Source organism: Dama dama, chromosome X (genome assembly GCF_033118175.1).
Source record: "Dama dama isolate Ldn47 chromosome X, ASM3311817v1, whole genome shotgun sequence".
Lineage (NCBI taxonomy): Eukaryota > Metazoa > Chordata > Mammalia > Artiodactyla > Cervidae > Dama > Dama dama.
Window position 1 is genome coordinate 12684865 of NC_083714.1, and position 22325 is coordinate 12707189.

The 22325-nt window shown below is 35.8% G+C and overlaps 1 protein-coding gene across 1 annotated transcript in view; it reads left to right on the forward strand.

The window, feature by feature from the left end:
• Positions 1-22325, forward strand: part of COL4A5 (collagen type IV alpha 5 chain) — a 239754-nt gene that overhangs the window by 159800 nt on the left and 57629 nt on the right. Inside the window, exons 20-30 of the mRNA XM_061135980.1 lie at positions 1277-1450; positions 1751-1834; positions 6165-6257; positions 8079-8149; positions 8428-8619; positions 9419-9587; positions 11714-11806; positions 11896-12000; positions 13225-13322; positions 15363-15513; positions 20079-20192. Coding sequence (XP_060991963.1) covers positions 1277-1450; positions 1751-1834; positions 6165-6257; positions 8079-8149; positions 8428-8619; positions 9419-9587; positions 11714-11806; positions 11896-12000; positions 13225-13322; positions 15363-15513; positions 20079-20192 — 1344 coding nt within the window. The remainder of the gene's footprint in view (positions 1-1276; positions 1451-1750; positions 1835-6164; positions 6258-8078; positions 8150-8427; positions 8620-9418; positions 9588-11713; positions 11807-11895; positions 12001-13224; positions 13323-15362; positions 15514-20078; positions 20193-22325) is intronic.

Here is a 22325-nt window from a genome sequence, read left to right on the forward strand (position 1 = left end):
AAAAAATTAATTTTTGCATCATTCTTGTATTTCAGAGAACCTAAAAGAATCAAATGATGAATTATCAGAACTTAATGTTTGCAAGGTAGCCAAATATGAGATATGAGTTGCAAATTTAAGTAATTTGCTTTAAGCCAGCAAGAAAATAATTACACATATAAGAGGAGAAAAATTCAGTTAACAATAGTAACAACAATAAAATTCACATTAGCAATCAAATTTACCCATGAATAAACCTAACAAAAGATGTGTAAGATCTCTTTGCATAACTTTGTAAAAAATTATTAAATAATATTAATAAATAAATGGAAAAATATATCAAGTAATTATTACTTCATGTGGGAATTCAGTATTATATACAGGTGATTCTACCAAAATTTAATCTTTAAATTCAAATTAAAATTCATTTTAATTGAATTAGAATTGAATAAAAATCTCATTCAAAATTCCAGTGATTTTTTAAAATGTAACTGATAAGCTGGTTCTGAAATTTATTTAGAAGAATAAATTTGTAAGTGTAGTGAAGATGGTTTTCAAAAGAACAAAGATGAGTATATTTTCCTTGCCAGATTTGAAAACATTATAAAGCTGCAGTAATGAAAAAATGTGTTAGTGGTGCAGGAAAGGACAGTAGAACAGAAGAATGTCCAGAAACAGAGCCATGTTTACCTGAGAACTTTGAGATGCCTCTTCTCCTGTCAGTGGCTTTCTAGTATTTCAGAGATTAAGAAATCATAGTGTCAAAGTGTACAGAGTTAGTTACTAGTACGTTTCCAAAAGTAATGTGAGTGTTAGTTGCTCAGTCCTGTCCAGCTCTTTGCAACCCCATGGACTGAGGCCCTCCGGGCTCCTCTGTTCATCGGATTCTCCAGGCAAGAATACTGGAGTAGGTTGCCATTTCCTTCTCCGGGAGATCTTCCCGACCCAGGGATCAAACCTGGGTCTCCCACATTGCGGGCAGATTTTTTTTTTTTTTTTTTTTTACCACTTGAGCCACCAGGGAAGCCCTCCAAAAGTAATAAAACTACTTTATTCTTTCTTATATTCAAACTGGTACTTACATTATTGGGACTTTCCATCTTTTCTCTACATGTTGATTCTCATAGAAAAAAATAAGAACATAGCTGGTATTATACATAAAAAAAATAAGACCATAACTGATATTATACATTAAAGGAAGATCTTATCATTACTTAATGTCTCATTGAGACCCAAAGTAATATGTGTAAAATAAGATCATTTTGATCACTTTAATGAGTATTTGTTTTTATCTTAGGACTTGCAGTTATAGGTCCTCCTGGACCCCCTGGCTTTCCTGGGGAAAGGGGACAGAAAGGTGACGAAGGTCCACCTGGAATTTCCATTCCTGGATCTCCTGGACTTGATGGACAGCCTGGGGCTCCTGGCCCTCCCGGCCCCCCTGGCCCTCCCGGCCCTCACATCCCTCCTAGTAAGCTATATACTTTTCTCCTATTAAGTTCTGTTGTTGTATTTGTTTTATCTTCATTTATAAGTGAATCTGATGGTTTGCATCATTCTTGTATTTCTGATAACTAAGAGAGTCTTCTGCTGCTTCTACTTTTGATTTATGGTGATTGTTTGATATTTAAATTTGTTCTTCAAATTATCATTAATATTATAGAAACAACTGAAAATAAATCTTTTTTTTCTAGCCTATCAGACTTTCTTTTTGTTGAGTCTTCTGGATATTTTACAATTGGCTTGCTATTATTGCTTTATCTTATCTCAGGTGATAAGATATGTGAAGCAGGCCCTCCTGGCCCTCCAGGATCTCCAGGTGATAGAGGACTCCAAGGAGAACAAGGAATGAAAGGTTTGAACCCCACATTCCTTCATTCTTTCAAGTCATCAGCAAAATTCCCTATATCCTCCACCCTTCCTCAGCCACTCACTCCCATGGTCAGACCCCAAGACCATACATTACCAATAGTGAACACTTCCAAATTTTGATTTCCTGACCACTATATCCTATCTTTCTAGCTCACTACCTCTAATAACCTAACTAATAATATTACTTCAAACTCAGTGAAACCTGCCAACCTTTATTATCCCTCAGCCTTTTGAAGTCTTTTCTTATCTCTTAACCCAGCTTAAATTCCATGATCAATCGTTGTAGTCAATCCCATGCATAAATTTTTTACTTCTTTGCCCTCCTCTCCTGCCATTGGAACCAAAACATAGCCCTGGTAATTCAATAATTCTGGGAAATAGTGAAGGACAGGAAAGCCTGGCGTGCTGCAGTCCATGGGGTTGCTAAGAGTCGGGCACGACTGAGTGACTGAACAACAACAGATTCCAAATTACCACCTCTTCTGAGCCTGCACCTGGTTTTCTCTTTTCAAACTTCTAACACATCCTTTTCTATTCTTATTTTAGGATTCTGACTTTGCTTCCTCCTCCACAGACCAGTTGAAGCAATAACAAGAGAACTTTCACAAATTGCCACCACTACCACATTTATTCTGCCTCCTGCTGATCGTTACTGCTCCTATCTAAAACAGTTCTTCTTTGTACAATAGATTCCATTTCCTCTTGTTTCCCTCAAAGATTCATTTGAGAAATTCTTGTCTCTCCCATATCATCAATTTTTCCCTTTCACTGGATCATTCCTGCTGCTGCTGCTAAGTCGCTTCAGTCGTGTCTGACTCTGTGAGACCCCATAGATGGCAGCCCACCAGGCTCCCCTGTCCCTGGGATTCTCCAGGCAAGAACAATGGAGTGGATTGCCGTTTCCTTCTCCAATGCATGAAAGTGAAAAGTGAAAGTGAAGTCATTCAGTCGTGTCCAACTCTTTGCGACCCCATGGACTGCAGCCCACCATGCTCCTCTGTCCATGGGATTTTTCCAGGCAAGAGTACTGGAGTGGGTTGTCATTGCCTTCTCCGGGATCATTCCTAGCAGTATATAAATATGCATTTGTTTGCCCATCTAAAAATATCTTAGCATAACCTCACTTCAGCTGCTAGATACTACTCTATTCCTATTCTTTCATTTGCAGCAAAACCCTTCAAGAATTTTCTACTCACTGTCTCTAGATAACTCTCCTCTCCTCTCATTTTCTGTTACTGAAATGAAAGTCACTCAGTCGTGTCTGACTCTTTGTGACCCCATGGACTATATAGTCCTTGGAATTCTACAGGCAAGAATACTGGAGAGGGTAGCCTTTCCCTTCTCCAGAGGATCTTCTCAGCCCAGGGATTGAACCCAGGTCTCCCACATTGCAGGCGGATTCCTTACCAGCTGAGCCACCAGGGAAGCCCAAGAATATTGGAGTGGGTAGCCTATCCCTTCTCCAGTGGATCTTCCTGTCCCAGGAATTGAACTGGGGTCTCCTGCATTGCAGGCGGATTCTTTATAAGCTGAACTATCAGGAAAGCCCATCATTTTCTGTTAAGCATACTCCAATCAGGACTCGCCCCCCCACACACACCCGCATCACTCCATAGATGCTGTTTTTGTCAAAGTCACCAGTAGCCTGTGTGTGTTAAGTTGCTTCAATGTTGTCCAACTCTTTGCAACCATATGAGCTATAGCCCACCAGGCTCCTCTGTCCATGGGATTATTCACTGCCAATTCAAATATTGTCTCAGTCCTTATTTTACTTGATTTTTGCATTCTTTAAACAGTTTATTCACTTGGTTTTCAATAAATTCCATGCTCTGTTTTTATTCCTTCCTCCCTGGCATATATGTGAAAGAGAGCCATTGTGACTGGAATGGAGTGAGCATAGGTCAGGGTGCATGGCAGGGCTGGGAGGAGAACTGTAGAATATGATGTAATATAATCTGAGGGAGGGGACAGTCTGTGGCAGATCATACAGGACCTCGTAAGACATTGTGATGATTTTATCTTTTATGTGGAAAGTGTTGAAAGTGAAAGTGTTATTTGCTCAGTCTTGTCCAACTCTTTGTGACCCCACGAACTGTAGCCCAACAGGCTCCTCTGTCCTTGGGATTCTCCAGGCAAGAATACTGGCATGGATTACCATTTCCTTCTCCAGGGGATATTCCTGACCCAGGGATCGAACCCAAGTCTCCTGCATTGCAGGCAGACTCTTTATCGACTGAGCTACACACAAACACACACACACACACACACACACACGCACGCACACACACACGCACACACACACACACATATAGTAGATATGTATCTATATAGATATGTCTCTCCCTATATATACTCTGCCTCTATCTGTCTCTGTATGTATATCTCTATATGTGTATCTATCATCTCACATGTAACTGCTATCTAAATCAAAATACAGAACTTAACCAGGATTCTAGAAGACTCTCTTGTGCATCCTAGTCAGCACTCGCAAAGGTAACCACTGTTTTGTCCTCTATCAGTTTGCCTTGAACTTTGTAGAAATGGAATCATATAGGCCCTTTTATGTCTTAGTATTTTATCTGGTTTGTTTTGCTTAATATTATATCTATTAAATATTCCTAAATATCCATTCTAATGTTAATGGACATTTGGTCTGGGGTTATTATGAATAAAGCTGCTATGAACATTCATATATATATTATGTCATACATACATATGTGTATGTATATATACATATATATATATGTATGTATTATAGGATATAAGCATTCATTCCTGTTGTGTAAACATCATGATGAAATTGCTGGGATATAGGATAGGTATAGATTTTGATTCCATAGATATCACCAAACCATTTGACAAATAGAATTTAGTTTCCACTTCTCTCACAATTATTGATGCTGAGCCTCTTATAGTTTGTACATTCTCTTTGTAGAGTACTTATTTTTTTCTGCATTTAATTGGGTTGTTGGATATATGTATCACAAATATATTCTCCCATTCTGTGACTTGATTTTTTACTCATGTCTTTACTTGAAGAGAGGTTGTTAATTAACAAATCAAATGATAAACGTCCTCTTTTATGATTAGTGCTGTTTCTGTTCTATTTTAGAAATCTTTGCTTACCCCAAGGACCTGATGATATTCCTCTATGTTTTCTTCTAAAAGCTTTATTGTTTTCCTTTTTTATTTTGATCTTTGATGTATATTGAAGTCATCCTTGATTCCCCCCTTCTTTTGCATTCTATATGTGATCCATGAGAAAACCCCATTGGCTGTATCTTCAGATATGTCCAGAATCTAACCAATTCGTGTCCTGTTCATTGCTGTCACTCTGGAATGAGCTGCCATCTCTCCTAGATCACGTCAGCAGTAGCCACTTACATAGTTAACCTGTTTCCATCCTTGTACTTAGATCACATTCTTAACATAGCAACCTGAGTCCTCCTTTTAAAACTTGTCCTATCATGTTGCTTTTCTGTTTAATTTCTTCTCCTAGATTCTTATTTTACTCACAGTAAAAGCCACAGTCTTCACGGTGGCCTATATGATATTTTATGATATGCCACTTGTTATAACCTATTAATGGTCTTAGCTGGTTTCCCTTTCTCACTCTATTCCAGTAATATCTTCTCCTTGATATTCCTTCTGTGTGCTAGACATGGCTACTCTTTCTGCCTGGACTGCTCTACAGTTGTTGCACACATGCCATGTCCTTTAAGTTTTTATTTTTATCATATGTCATCTTCTCAATGGTTTCTATCCTGACTGTCTTATTCAAAATTGCAATCTGCCACCCATCCCTAAGCATATCCAGTTTCACTTACTCAGCCAATGGTAGAATGTGAGCACCATGAACATACGGATTTTGTCTGTTTTGTTTATCATATATTATAGACTCCTCGAATAGTGCTTGGCACATAGTAGATGCTCAGTAAATATATATCAAATGAATTGATTCTAAATATAAGCTTCTCTAACTACACTGTTGTGTGGGAATGTTGTCCTTTAGTGCTAACTTCCTTGTGCTCAGTCACTCAGTCATGTCCAACTTTTTGCAACCCCATGGACTGTAGCCCGCCAGGCTTCTCTGTCCATGGGCTTTTCCAGGCAAGAATACTGGAGTGGGTTGCCGTTTCCTCTTCCAAGGGATCTTACCAACCCAGGGATCGAACTGGCTTGTTCTGCATTGGCGAGGATATTCTTTACCACTGATCCCCCTGGGAATCCCCACTAAGTTCTTTAGAACCTGTCTAAAGAAGATATATGTAACCATTCAAGTAAAATTTGTTTTTTATTATGGTTTTCTCTAGGTGACAAAGGTGACACCTGCTTCAACTGTATTGGAACTGGTGTTTCAGGGCCTCCAGGTCAGCCTGGTTTGCCAGGTCTTCCAGGTCCCCCAGGTAAAACATTCTGCCTCAGGGCAACCTTTAAAATATTCCTGGCTAGATATTAGATATTAGAATGATGCCAGTTTCTCATTTTATAGCTAGTCGTTCATATTCATAAGTAACTGAATATGAAATATCACTATCTCCTATGAAATAAATTATGCTTGCTCTTGCTTTCTGTACCTGAAGCTACTTACATTTTCTATTAAAGCATTTCAACAATATTATTCCAGGAAAAATATCTTCCTTATTTTCCTTATGGTGAAGAAAATAACTTAAACAGAGTCAGAGTTTTTATTTCCAGAAAACTGGGGGAAATGTTCATAATGCTTGACTCCTAAATATCATTTCCAGTGACAGATTCTAGTCATTGGAATGTATCACATGTTGTCATTGAGAAATGGGGCTTTTACTAGATTTTGGCAATCAACTGCCAATATTCCTCTTTATTTATTTTAATTTTTAAAAGTTAAAATTAAAAACTTTTCCTCTGTTTTTGTAATTTTCATTGGAGTACCATTGATCTATAATGTGTTAATTTCTGCAGTGCAAAGTAAATCAGACACATATACATATATCCACCCTTTTTTAGATTCTTTTCCCATATAAGCCATTACAAAGTATTGAGTAGAGTTCCCTGTGCTATGCAGAAGGTCCTTTTTAATAAATTATCTATTTTATGTATAGTGGTGTGTATGTGTCAATCCCAGTCTCCCAGTTTATCTCCCACTTACTCCCAGGTAGCCATAAATTTGTTTTCTACATCTGTGACTCTACTTCTATTTTGTAGATAAGTTCATTTGTACCGTTTTTTTTAGATTCCACATATAAGCAGTATCATATTGCCTTCCTCTTTCTATATATAACTCCTCCTTCCCCATTTCTAAGCAGAACTGTATTTGATATCCATCAGACCCACAACTCTTTCACTTAGCTGCCTCTTGGAGTATCCCAATATTCTCTTGAAATCACACGTTATGTTTGAGTCAGTTAGGGCTGAGAATAGACACCAGATCTCTTACCTTTCTGTCTGATGTATGTCCCTAATGAACCAATTCATTTGGTGCTTGGAAATAGATTTTTAGCAAATCTAATAGCTGCCCCTGGAAGTTCATCATCTAGCCTTGTACTTCTGGTCTAGTGGTTTTCAAACTTGGGAGTGCATCAGAATTATTTGGAGGGCTTGTTAAAATCCATATTCCTGGGTCCCACCCCCACAATTTCGGATTCAGTAGACCTGAGGTGGAGGGCCCAAGAATTAGCATTTCTAGCCAGTACCCAGGTGGTGCCAATGCATCTATTTCAGGGACCCATTTTGAAAATGCTGCTTTAGTAATATTTCCTCTAGTCTTTGAGCACCAGTCCTTTTTCATAAAGTTAATTTTAGGGAATGATAAACCAAATAAAGAACTGGTAGGAATCTAGGAAAATTGTTTAAGTAAGAACAGAGAAAAATATATGGACTTTGTCCTTATCTCGTTCTGCCTTTGACAATGGGATGGTTATGGAAGCCAAGTACTTCTATGCATAGTACTTGGTAGCTGCAAGCTTTGGGACACTTTGGAATTGGAAATACCTAAGGATACAATGTTGTATATACCATGAAAGGTTAGATTTACCTAAAAGAAAGGATGATCTCTGTATCTTGAGAACATGAAATAGAGAAATGAAAATGTGACTTGTCAAATGAGATTGATGTTCTTACTTTAAGACTTGACTTCCTGACTTGCTGATGTTTATATTGCTTTATCAAGATTTCAAGCCCAAAGCTCATATGACTCTGTGTGTGTGTGTGTGTGTTTGTGTGTGTTTGTGTGTGTTTGTGTGTATTAGGATCTCTTGGTTTCCCTGGACAGAAGGGTGAAAAAGGACACGCTGGTGCAATTGGTCCCAAAGGATTAACCGTAAGTTTTGAGTATATTATAGAGCAAAAGAAATAGAAGAAACCCATTTACACCTTGAGTTTTCACTTGTGGATATATATATAAAGGAAATTTAGTTTTTATATTATGATTTATTTGGTTCTTTTACTCTTGCTGGCTCGTATGTCTCATTTGACTCATAGCTTTGTACACTAAATGTTATTGGGCAGGTTGACTGGATAAACTGAAGAAAGTATTAGAAAAAAAGAAACTGATTTTCTTCTTCTGTCTCTTCTTTTATTTCTTTTTTAACCCCTCAGGGCATACCAGGAGCTCCAGGTGCTCCAGGCTTTCCTGGACCTAAAGGTGAACCCGGTGACATCCTCACATTTCCAGGAATGAAGGGTGACAAAGGAGATTTGGGTTCCCCTGGAGTTCCAGGGCTTCCTGGTTTACCTGGCACCCCTGGACAGGATGGATTGCCAGGACTTCCTGGCCCCAAAGGAGAACCTGTGAGTTGGTTTGATATTCTTGATTTTGTGGTGTCAAATTGTTAGTGATGTTTTCTAGGATGGGCCTGGTGCTTAGTTGAACATCTAATAAATGCTTAAAAGAATGTGATTATATGTACTAATGGCACATTGTTATTGACTATGTAGAGTTTCTTTATAATTCTTTTCTCTAAGTGGTTTTGTTAATTCTTTCTGCTTAACCCACTATTATGTTGAATACGGTTTGCTATGACCAAATAGGCAGAAGGTTAAGATGCCTATAGATCAGTGTAAGTTTCCCCTTTTCTTATCCCACATAGCCTTGTCTGGTTTTGTCTAGACCTGACAACAAAAGTCTAATTTGGTTTATATACAGTAAGCTTAGAGATTAGTGTGAGTAGATGGCTGTGTTAAATGTGCCATGGAGCCTAAAGATTGAACGTAAATGAGTAGAGTCTTATTTTGTGCGCAACATACAGCACAGGATATTTAGGTAGAAAGTGATACTTTATAAAATGTTAACTAGCCTATAAACTTCTTGACTTAACACTAGAATGTAAGCTTCATAAACGTAGAGACTTTAGTCTATTTTTATTCTTTGCTTTTTCACCAGCTCCTGGCACATAGTAGGAACTCAAAAAATATCTGTTGAATGAAAGAATGTATAAATAGAGTGATCACACATACCATCCCATAGTAACACACACTCAGTTTTTAAGAACTGTTATGGCTATATCATTTCTCTAGCTGTACTAAGTAATACCAACCTACAGATAGCTGTCATATCTATGTATTTCTGTATTAAATTTTTCCCTTTCAGGGTGGAATGGCTTTTAAGGGTGAAAGAGGTCCCCCTGGGAACCCAGGTTTGCCAGGTCTCCCAGGAAATAGGGGGCCTATGGGCCCTGTTGGTTTTGGCCCTCCAGGTCCAGTAGGTGAAAAAGGCATACAAGGTGTGGCAGGAAATCCAGGCCAACCAGGAATACCAGGTGAGTTTGCTATGGCTGTTTTGTTTTTAGTTTGGTGCTTAAAAGCAGAAATGCATTATCTTTTGACCATTTCGGGTTCCTTTCATGAGAGGTGTTTTTCCCTGGCTATTTATATTTGGACTTTCCAGAGCTCCTTAGCAAGGACACATAAATATGTACGTGCGTGTGTGTGTATGTTTTTTTTTTTCATTTATTTTTATTAGTTGGAGGCTAATTACTTTACAATATTGTAGTGGTTTTTGTCATACATTGACATGAATCAGCCATGGATTTACATGTATTTCCCATCCCGATCCCCCCTCCCACCTCCCTCTCCACCAGATTCCTCTGGGTCTTCCCAGTGCATTTAAGAAGACCTTCTTTTTAAAGTTTCTCTGACTGTATTTATTGTTACTGTTGTTGTTTTTAAGTGCATGATACATAATGCAAAGTTTAACAAATAATTATAATAGAAACAAACACACACATAACTACCACATGTGCCAAGAAACATACATTGCCAGTATTCTGGAAACCTCTATGCTCCCCTCTCTGTCTTTTCCTGATCAAAATCTTCTTCCATTTCTCCAGAAGTAAACACTGCCTTCACTTTTGCATAATTTTCTTCCATAAATAGTTTTATCACCTAGATATATGTTCCTAAATAAAGTACTTTATGCTTCTTTTTGAACTTTCTGTTAATGGAATCATGGGGTAAGTATTCTTTATGTTAACTTTGTATATGGATGTAGCAGTTTTATTGCTGTACAATATTCCAATGTGTGTGTGTGTTGCCATTGATTTATGCATTCTATTGTTAATGGACAATTGGATTATTTATAGTTCGGGCCTGTTATTATAATGCTTCTATGTGTGTTCTCTTATATATTCTTGTGCTCTATGGCAAGGATCAGCAAACTACAGTTCGTAAATCAAATCTGGCCCTCCACATGTTGTCATAAATCAAAGTTTTATTTGAACAGATTCGCACCCATTCACTATTGTTATGCTTGCTTTTGCACTACTGCTGCAGAGTTGAGTTGTTGCTACAAAGACCATATGGCCCACAAAGCCTAAAGTATATGCTGTCTAGTCCTTTACAGAAAACAATTGCCAGTCACTGGGTTAGGGTATATATTTAAGATTTGCATTTTTGAGGCATAGAATAAATACATCTTCAGTTTTACTAGATAATTCCAAACCATGTCCAAAGCAGTTGTATCAATTCATACTCCCACCAGCAATATTAGATATTTATTGTTGCTCTATATCTTCAAAAACATTTTGTATTGCCGCTTTTACACTTTTGCGAGTCTGTTGAGTGTGATGTATAGGGTGGCAGTTTTATTTTATATTACTCTGATATATAAATGAATAAAAATGAATATGCAATATCCATACACAAAGTTAACATAAAGAATACTTACCCTATGAGTCCATTAATATAAAGTTCAAACATTAACATTTTCATATGTTTGTTGACCATTTGAATTTTCCACTTGTGACATGTCTATTCAAGTGTTTTGACCATTTTTTCTTTTGGATTGTTTTTGTTCCTGATTTGGAGGGGAGTGTGTGTGTATGTATTCTGTGTATTAGTTCTTTCTTAGCTATTTATTTTGCAAAATCTTCATTCACTGTGGCTTGCCCTTTTCACTCTCTTTATGGTGTCTTTAATGAACAGAAATCAATTGGAGCATAGCCAAATTTATCAGTCTTTCCTCTCATGGTTAGTGCTTTTTATGCCATGGTTAAGAAATCCATCTTTATCCTCAACCTTTTTCAAAGTCTTATTTCAATTAATGAGTAGTATGTGTACTTGGACTTTGCATGCATAAAACCTTAAAGTACCAATAGTTAACCAAAAAGAAATATTTTTCTTTTGAGCTGCATTTAGAGAATATTTTTATAGATGCCTAATATTTTTATAGATGCTATCTTCATGAAAATTCTTAAAACTGTAATATACTTTTCTCTTTGAAATTTCATTCTTCTGTTTAGTATCATCCTTGAAAATATATATGATTGTTTTTCTCTTGGATTTTTATTAGTTTGCATTTTCAAAAGAGTATAAATTTTTTTTGTTTTAATTAATGGAGGTCTTTAGTCAAGTGAACACTTCCTATTCACTATTAATTCCCACATAGGTCCTAAAGGTGATCCAGGTCAGACCATAACCCAACCAGGGAAGCCTGGCCTGCCTGGTAACCCAGGCAGAGATGGTGAAGTAGGTCTTCCAGGTATGTGAGGAATTTGTTTGACCGTGTACTCAACATTTGTTGGTGTCTTTCTTTGGCTACTTCCAAAAAAACCTGCTGTTTCTCCATAGGTGAACCTGGACTCCCAGGCCAGCCAGGCTTGCCAGGAATACCTGGTAGCAAAGGAGAACCAGGTATCCCTGGAATCGGGCTTCCTGGACCACCTGGTCCCAAAGGTATGTAGAACTGGGTAGCAGCCAAGGTAGGTTAACTGCTCAAAGTGATATTATTCTGTGATATAGTTCACACAATAAATCAACTATATTAGTTTTAACTTTTTCTATGTGTAGTTCACTCAATGCTCAGTCATGTCTGACTCTTTACTGCCGTTTGGACTGTAACCCACCAGGCTCCTGTGTCCATGCAATTTTTCAGGCAAGAATACTGGAGTGGGTTGCCATTTCCTCCTTCAGGGGATCTTCCCAACCAGGAATTAAATGCATGTCTCCTGCACTGCAGGCAGATTCTTTTATCTGCTGTGCCATTAGGGAAGACCCTTTGTGTAATACAAAGTGTTAAATGAAAAGTCACAGAATGTGTGCACTATAGTTTTGTTGTCTTTATCTAAAACTTTTCCAGACAAGAAAACATCTAAATCCTAGATATGCAAAAATGATATATAAACTTTAAAAATCACAGTAATAAGTGTCTTTTGTGTTCACCATTATATTTTAAGGACTCAAACTATGTGTTTTTGGCACATAGTAAGCACTCAGTAGATATTTGTTAGATGAATGGATTGTATTAAACAGAAAACAGATTTATTACACACATTTATCCAAGTAATGTTTTATCCTTAAGTCATGTTCTCATGATTCACTGAAACTTTTAGGGCTGTTGCTTCAGTTCTGCTTTATTCTTCACAGAACTTTTTCTCATAAATGGCAAGCATGTGTATTAATCTGAGAACAGTGCTTAAACATGTCCTTACTCATTTATACTAAATGACTTCAAAAGAGTCAGATTTGATTTTATGTGTATGTATGTGTATAACATCTGCCATTGTTTTTAGTTCATTTCCAGAATTATGTGGTAGGCCTTTTATCATACTATATCCAGATATAAGCAGAATAAAAGTTTCTCTGCATTTTTGCGTGGAGTTCATAAGTTTAGTTCTTCTATCTCATTGGTAATAGCTTTTACTTTCTTTTAGAAGAGCATTAGCCACAAATGCTAATTAGCCCTGTATGAAAATAATAGGGCCACAAGGTGATTGAGAGAGAATATCAGATATTTGTAAGGCTTGGTCTGAAATAATCATCTAGAATGTCATTGTGCTTTTAACATCTTACTCTAGTCACTGAGCATGATATAATAGGGTAAAATGTGGGTTTAGGAGTTTGGGTATCTTTCTTACAGTGTCTTCTCTTTGGGGATTGAAAATGACTTCTAATTTACAGGTTTTCCTGGAATTCCAGGACCTCCAGGAGCACCTGGATCACCTGGAAGAATTGGTCTAGAAGGTCCTTCTGGGCCACCAGGTTTTCCAGGACCAAAGGTCTGAGACATTTTACTTCCTTCCTTTTTCTTTTTCTACCTTCCTTGTGTTGTGCTTAGTTGCTCGGTTGTGTCCGATTCTTTGCAACCCCATGGACTGTAGCCCGCCAGGCTCCTCTGTCCTTGGGATTCTCCAGGCAAGAATACTGGAGTGGATTGCCATGCCCTCCTGCAGAAGATCTTCCCAATCCAGGGATCGAACCCACATCTCCTGCATTGCAGGTGGATTCATTACCGTCTGAGCCACCAGGGAAGCCCTTCCTTCCCTTAGCCTTCTCTATTGGCTTAGACATCATCCCAAGTCTTCACTATATAAATAGAACTTAACTTATTGTATTTTTATTTAAAAATATTTATCTCCAAACACTTTTTTAGTAGTCCAAGAGGTCAAATTTGAAGCAAAATTTTAAAAAATTATGAACCTGTTTTTTAGAATGACTGGTTATTTAATGAGATGAAAGAATACAATCATCAGCTTCCTCTGTGCTTTTCTTTTTTTTTTTTTTAAAGATTTTTTTTTAATTATTATTTTTTATTATTATTTTTTGGTCATACATTGATATGAATCAGCCATACCTCTGTGCTTTTCTGTAGTATCACTATTCTATTTAATCTCTTCCCATGTCTGTATGGTTGTTGGTTGAAATGGTGTTGAATATCACATCAAGTGGGCTTCGCTGGTAGCTCAAGCAGTAAAGAAACTGCTTGCAATGTAGGAGACCTGAGTTTGATCCCTGGGTCGGGAAGATACCCTGGAGAAGGGAATGGCAACCCACTCCAGTATTTTTGCCTGGAAAAATCCCATAGACAGAGGAGTCTGGAGTGCTACAGTCCTTGGGATCACAAACAGTTGGACATGACTAAGTGAGTAACACACACACACACACACACACACACACACATCATGTCAAGTATTTCTCATACTTTTTCCCTCTGTTCCACCCCAGATACATAATTCAAATTACTGCTATTGACTTAGTAATAATAATGCTGTGTTTAAGTTGGTTTCCTCTCCTCTTATTATATTTTATCTGATCTAAAATTTTCCTTAGTCAGTCTTCAGCAAACTCTTAGGATAAAACTTCAGTCTTATCCTAACTGTTCCTGTATTTTCTCTGTGCTTAATTAATTTAAATTTCCTGTGTTTTTATCATTACTACCTTTTTTCTCATGGAAAGAAACTTTGATCATGACCACAGTTCTTATGAGAAATCACTTCTCTAGTGATTGTTTTTATTTTATTATAAACCTTTTCAAATGAATGCAAAACTGCAAGGAATAATAACAATGAACTTTCATATACCCATCACTCAGGTGCCAAATTATCAAGATTTTATCATACTTCATCTACTCTTTTTTTTCTTGCTGAAGGATTTTAACCCAAATCTCATATACTGTGTCATTTCACCTGTAAATACATATGTGTTTTGCTCAGTCACTCAGTCATGTCTGACTCTTGTGACCTCATGGACTGTAACCCACCAGGCTCCTCTGTCCATGGGATTTTTCAGGCAAGAATACTAGAGTGGGTTGCCATTTCCTCCTGTAGGGGATCTTCCCAACCCAGGAATCGAACTCATGTTTCCCGTATCTCCTGCATTGGCAAGCAGATTCTTTACCACTGAGCCACCTGGGAAGCCCATAAATATATATAATACTTCAGTATTCACCTCTAACTAAATGGACATTTTATACAAAACCCACAATTCCATTATCATTCTTAGTCAAATTTAAAATAATCACCTAATCTGTAATCACATTTCCTCACTTGGGTTCTTTAGTGTCATGCTCTCTCAGATATTTCTTTCTTGTCCTGAAACCACACCAAATAATTCAATTTGTTTTACTAAGCCCTGTTTCCTGTCCTTTCAGATGTTCTGTACTGCATACCAATTACTTTTCTTTTTATTTATCCTATTCCCTGTATCATAGCAGGGGGGAATATTACCTTGTATTGTCTGCTTTAAATTCTCTATAGTAAACAGTAAACACCAAGAAAGTCATGGGAATTTTGTTGTGTTTTATCATGTATATGCTCTAGGGAGAACCAGGATTTGGGCTACCTGGGCCACCTGGGCCTCCAGGACTCCCAGGTTTCAAAGGAATACTTGGTCCAAAAGGGGATCGTGGTTTCCCAGGACCTCAAGGTCCTCCAGGACAAGCTGGCTTGGATGGGCTACCTGGACCAAAAGGTATGGAGGCATTTGCTACTTCTCAATTTGCTTTTAACTTTTGAAGAAATTGAAACTGTTGGGAAAGTTTGTGAGTGATAAATCCAATTAACTAGAAAGCCTAAACTACTCCCCATCATGGCTTTTTTTTAAATCCTCCATTGATATTTTTGTGTTTTATTTCATTATATAGGTGATATATATGTATTGGAGTAACAGTTTTATAAGAAGTTTTCCCTTTATCCCATCTCCATCTACTATGTTCCTCCACATCACATGTGTAGCTGTTTTTTAGTTATTTATCCTTCTGATGTTCCTTCATACAAATACAAGTCAATAGGAATATATATATATATATATATATATATATTTCCTACCTTTCTCGAAAGATAGATTACTACCTTTTGACTCTTTGCATTTTACTTATTTCATTTAACTTTATATTCTAGAGATCCCTCCATATTAGTGTATAGAGATCATGATTTTAAAAAAAAAACAGTTGCCTAGTATTGAATTGCTTGGGTATACCATGGTTTGTTCTACCAGTTGCTAGTTGCTAGATTGGGATTTTAGCAATCTTTTCTTATTAGAAATAATGCTACAGTGAATAATCTTGCATACATGTTATTTCCTATGTGTAATGTTAGAATAGAACAATAAAACTGGATTTTCTGAATGGAAGGACAAATGCATTTCTATATATCGACAGATTCCTCTCCATTTGTACTCTTTACACTCCCAGCCAAAATGTATGAGTGTGCTTGTTTCCCCACAGCCTTGCTAAATGAGTATGTTGATGACCTCTTGGATTTTTTGCCATACTGTTGGAAACAAGTAGGTATCTCAGTATAGTTTTCTAAACATTTTATTGTGAGAAATTTCAAACACACATAAAATATTAATAAGAATTGTACAGGGAAAATCCATATATCTACCACTTAGATTCTACAATTAGTATTTTTCTCTCTTACAACATTTAATTTTACTATGTAAGATTTGTCACATTTGTCCATCCCTTTCTCCTTTCATTGACTTATTTTTAATGCAACTCAAAGTAAACTACAACAGCAATAACTTCTCCTTCAGTACTGCAGCATGCTTGTCATTCATTGTAATTCTATGGCGGTTCTTTTTCTTTGATACAAAATTCACAATAAATGAAATGTGCAAATCTTAAGGGTACGTTTTCTGGATTTTAGCAGATACATAATTCTGTGTCACCTGCCAATTTAGAAGACTCAAGTGACACCCTGGAGGAGGAAACAGCAACCCACTTCAGTATTCTGCCCTGGGAAATCCCAGGGACAGGGGAGCCTGGTGGGCTACATTCCTTGGGGCTGCAAAGAGTCATGATTGAGCACATGTGCACACAGTAAAAAAAAAAAAAAAGCAAAAGGAAGTTTTGCCATTTCCAACAACATGAATAGACTTGGAGGATATTATGCTTAGTGAAATAAATCAGACAGAAAAAGACAAATACTGTATGATAGGGCTTATATGTAGAATCTAAGAAAAAAAACTGGTGAATATAACAAAGAGGGAACAGATTCTCAGATATAGAAAACAAACTAGTGGTTAACAGTGGGGAGGGGTAAGATAGGGTAAGGGATTAAGAGGTAGAAACTATGTATAAAATAAGCTGCAAGGATATATTGTACAATACCAGAAATATAGCCAGTATTTTTATAATAGCTATAAATGGACTATATAACCTTTAAAATTGTGAATCACAGTACAGTTGTTCTATAATACTGACTGTTGTACTACAGAAACCCACACAAAATTATAAAGCAACTTTCCACCACTTAAAAAATAAATAAATTTTTTAAAAAAATAAATAAAAATAAAAAAGAATAAAATTGTGAATCACTATGTTGTACACCTGAAACTTATATAATATTGTGAATCAACCATACCTCAGTAGTAAAAAAGAAACTACTAGACCTTTTCCCAAAATGATTGTATCATTTTCTAACCAATACAGTATGAAAGTTTCAATTGTTCTGCATTCTCTCCAGCATTTGCTGTTATTGATCTTTTCATTTTTGAATTTTAGTAGGTATGTTGGTAATGTATTTTGGTTTCAGTTTGCATTTCCCTGATGACTAGTGATGTTGAGCTCTTTTGCATGTATGTGTGGATTATTTACACATTCAGATATTTTCCCCCCTTTGAAATAATGGTTTGTTCCCCTTTTTATTGATAAGTTCAAAGTGACTTTTACATATCCTGCATGCTGGTTCTTTGTCAAATATATGTTTATGAGTACTTTATTCCTGTCTGGACTTGCCTATTCACTTTACTATCAGTGTATTTTGATGAGCAAAAGTTTTAATTTTATTGATTTTTCATTTATCAGATTTTTGTCGTATGATTATTTTCTGTGTTTTGCCTAAGAAAACTTTCCCTGTTCCAAAGTTACAAATATATTCTGTTTTATTTTTGTAAGTTTTACAGTTTTAGCTTTTATGTTGGAGACTGTCATCCATTTTAAATGATTTTTGCTTAGCATCATTTATTTAAAATAGCTCTCTCCCCACTGGATTATGTTGGTGCCTGTGTCAAAAATCAAACAATTTTTTTATGTGTAGGTGTATTTCTGTGCTCTCAATTCTACCTGTCTATTTTATTATCCTAAGTCAGTACCAACTGTTTACATTACAGAGGTTTTATAGTAAGACTTGATGTCAGGTAATGTAAGTTCTCCAACTTTGTTCTTTTTAGAAAATCTCTTTGGATATACTAGGTCCTTTGCCTTTACTTTCAGGGTAATTTAAATTTATAATTAAATTTATAGTTAAAATAATGGTATTTCCATTATTATAAGTGAAATAGACAATCTTTTCATATGTTTAAAGAATTTTTTTTTCGTGTAAACTGCTCATGTCCTTTGTTCATTTCTTTATTGGTTTCTTCTATCCCCTTGATTTTGATTTCCCTAATTATATATATGAATAAAATTCATCTTAACTGGTTTGGCGATTGTTTCTTTTTTCCTTTCTGGCTTGCAAGGAACTAGACTCTCCTGGTAAACAGTTTCGCCCCCAGAGAAAAGTCTGAGCAACCCCCATGCTCCTGAAAAATGTTGGGTTGATTCCCATTAAAGCAACAGAATAGCAGAACAAAATTTAACCAGGCTATATTTTGCCAGCAAAGGCCCCAAACTGAACCAATACAAATTCTTCTCAGATAAGCACTTTTAAAAATACCTTCCTATCTTCGAGTAGACAATTCTGGCCAGCTATAAACTGTAATTAATAGTCAAAGTTATAGGTAGTGTTTCCTATCAACTATGTCCCCAGGCTTAGACCTGTGACCCCAAAACTTACAGATAGAAATATGTCAGATGATAAGCTATGTGGCTAACAGTCTATATGGAAATTGCTCTCTCACTATACTTTGTTTATAATAACAGCCTTGAGATGGAGGTTGGGAAGAAAGAGCTTGAAGCCTAGTTTAAATATCAGCTCCCTATGAAGCATTTGCCTAGAATCCTCATATCCTACATAGGATTCATTCTCAAATATTAAAACTCAGTAAAGTTCCTAAGGTGCTAGAAAAAAAAAAAAAGAATTGGGGACTTTCTGCTGTGTAATTCCTTTATTCCTCAAACATGTATTATGTTCTTATTGTGTGCCTACTACTTTAATCCCTAGAAACACAAAGGCATTGATTCTGTTCTTGAATATCTCAGAGATTGTTCTCCACTGTAAAAAAAAAAATCATAGAGGGCATCACCATGATCTTGGTTTTCTCAATAGAAACCTTTATGAATATGTATCACTAATGTTTTGGACCAATAGACCACAGTCAAAACACAGCAAGCAGATCACAGTAAAATTTCACCCACTAGATATATTTATACTAGTGATTGGGTATTAAAACTTAGGAGAAATTGATGCAACATTTTCAAGGCAACATAGTGACCAATAATAAACTAGTATGGCTAATATCCATCAGGAAAGAACTATATGCGGGAGAAAATGTGCTTAAGATTGACCATTAGAATCATTAAACAAAAATGAAAAGATGACTTTGGAAGCATTCAGTTTACCTCTTGTGTTACTTTTGTTCAGGGCCTCTTCTAAGGTACCTTGGGAAGCAATATAAGAGGTGAAATTTGAACTGAATCTTTAGGGAAGGATGTTCCAGGTAGCAGAAATAACATGCAAAATATCGTTGTGACAAATAGAATGGTGTGTTTATAAATATCGAAATAAATAGGAAATAAAGTGTAATTTGCAAAAAAAAATCTGTATCATATTTGGAAATGAATAAAACAAAATGTGCCTAATGTATTTGTGGAAAAAAATTAAAACTGTTATTAAGAAGTTGCTAAGTCTTCTGTGTGGATGGGAAGACATAGTCAATTCTCCCCAGATTTGTCTATACATATACTGCATTTTCAATGAGAATTCAAGTAGGAATTTTTGGACATGACATAACTGATTCTGAAAGTTAATGTTTAGCAAGCATAAGTTAAAACATGCTACAAAACTATTGTAATTATAACTTTGTGATCCAATGCTAAAGACAAGTGACTCAGCTGTTGTTTTTAATATCTGAACTATGTTTATTCCTTAAAGGTGACATTGGACCAAATGGACAACCTGGGCCAATGGGACCTCCTGGGCTGCCAGGAACAGGTTTTCAGGGACCACCAGGGCCACCAGGAATTCCTGGACCAATAGGCCAACCTGGTAAGATTGGAGTAAATATGCATTTTGTAGCATAATTATGTAGAGGTTGGTTAGCCCCTCAATAAAGTGTAATCTATGTAATAGTCTTACAGAAAGCAGATCTGAGAGTTAACATGTCCACGTATATAATTATGCAAAAGCAAAAGAGCACAGATCACAACAGAAGAGCTAATATTACCTGATATTTCCCCTCTCTGTTCATTTAAGATTGATCTATTAACAACAGTGTAGTTTAGCAATTGCAGTATGTTTCCATGGCTTATAATCATTGAGCTAATCATACCGTTGGAATCTTAGGAACTTCTGGTGCTAATCATTTTGGACCTGAGTAGCTATATGGCATTAATAGAGCTTTGTCTGTGAAACCTCATAACATTTCTTAGCACAGGATTAAAAAAATTATGTTAAAAATATTTTTTAGGTATCCTCATTTTTTTAAATAAGTGAGTTTAATTGAATTTTCTCTTCTTTTGCCCATAAGTCAGCATTTACTTTGCAACTCATAAGCATGTTAAGGTTTTTTTAATATTAATACTCAAAAATATTTGTCAGCTTGTAACCTCATAGAGAATCATATGATTCCTCTATGTTCATGCGAGAGTTTACAGATTCTGAACTATCTGGTGGTGTGAATTACTTTTATCTTAATCTAGGAAGATATAGTAAGGGTCACATGTGGGCCAAGATTTTGTTATTGCAAAGTACTATAATAATATATGAAATTAAAGCAAATATGGAACATTTAGTCATTCCTTAATTCACATGAATACATCGGATGACTTAAATGCACCATTCAGATATACATACGTTGACTTTGAAGCAATGGAATATGTTTTCTGACCTTAAATGCCAATAGGTAAAGTTTATTATGCTAAAAATTTAGAAACACTCATTAACAATATAAAAAGCCTGGAAAGTAAAGGTTATTTTTGCTTATGTCCTATTTTAAACATTTGTTTTATGGCACATTGTATCTTTTTTTTAAATGGCCCCTAACATGTCACTACTGATTTAGAAATAAAAAAGAAAACTTATGGTGTTGCTTTGAACCAACTGTTTAAAAAGTAGGTGCTTCAACATTAATGAGAAACCCTTCTGTCTAACTAGCATAGCAGAGGGATCTTGAGAAAAAACAATTTTTACGTTTGGTCATTATAGTCTTGGCCTGCTATTTCACAAAATGGCTAAAATGAATTTATGATTTCTGTTGTGTTTTTTCATTTTGTTTCCCAAAATTTCATAAGGTTTCAGAAGCATTTTGAACTCTGAAATCACAGCTGAGCAAGACTAAAAAGAGATTATTAATACCAATTAATAGCAATCTGAACAAAATAAAAATGCATTTATTTGTGTTTTAATGCTTTTTAAAATTTAGCTAATATTCTACAATATTTCATTCATCTAACATTCTCTCTAATTCATGGATATATAGGTATATTTATAAAGTCTATATAGGATGGGCAGGGGGAAAAGTAATGATGCTGAATTTAATCTCATCTCTTTCTTCTGTAAATATATATTTTGCCATACAATTGAAGATCTGAACTAATATGGTTCAACAAATAAATGACGTTAACAGCAACTGCCACAAAAATGTATTGAATACATTCTTATTAACATAGAAATATTCTCAAATCACAATTTTTTACCACCAGATGACTATATTTTATACTTGATAATAGCAGTGTATACTCACTCTTAAAGTAAATTTACATGAATCACCAAAGCAGAATATTGTCTTAGTGCATTTCAAAAATACCATAATTTTTGTTTGTACATCTCAATAACAGGACTATCAACAAGGCTACTACTAATATCTTGATACACCAACTTATACTGCGTGGCTGAAATTCTAACTACCTATTTTTAAAATAAGAAGCTTATTTAATATACTTGCTGTGTTTCATTTTGTAGTAGAAAACTTACTGCAAAGTATTCTATCTTGTCATTTCTCCAGAGATACATCCTTTTCAGGCTTTTCTTTTGACTCCAGTTTTCTGCTATTATTTAATTAAGCTTTACTATTTGTCATTCTTTTTTCCAAAGCAGACTGTACAGTTTAATGCATGTTTTTAAGTTAAAGACTTGTTGAATATCAATTTCTCATTTGGCGATAGGAAAATAACATTTTTT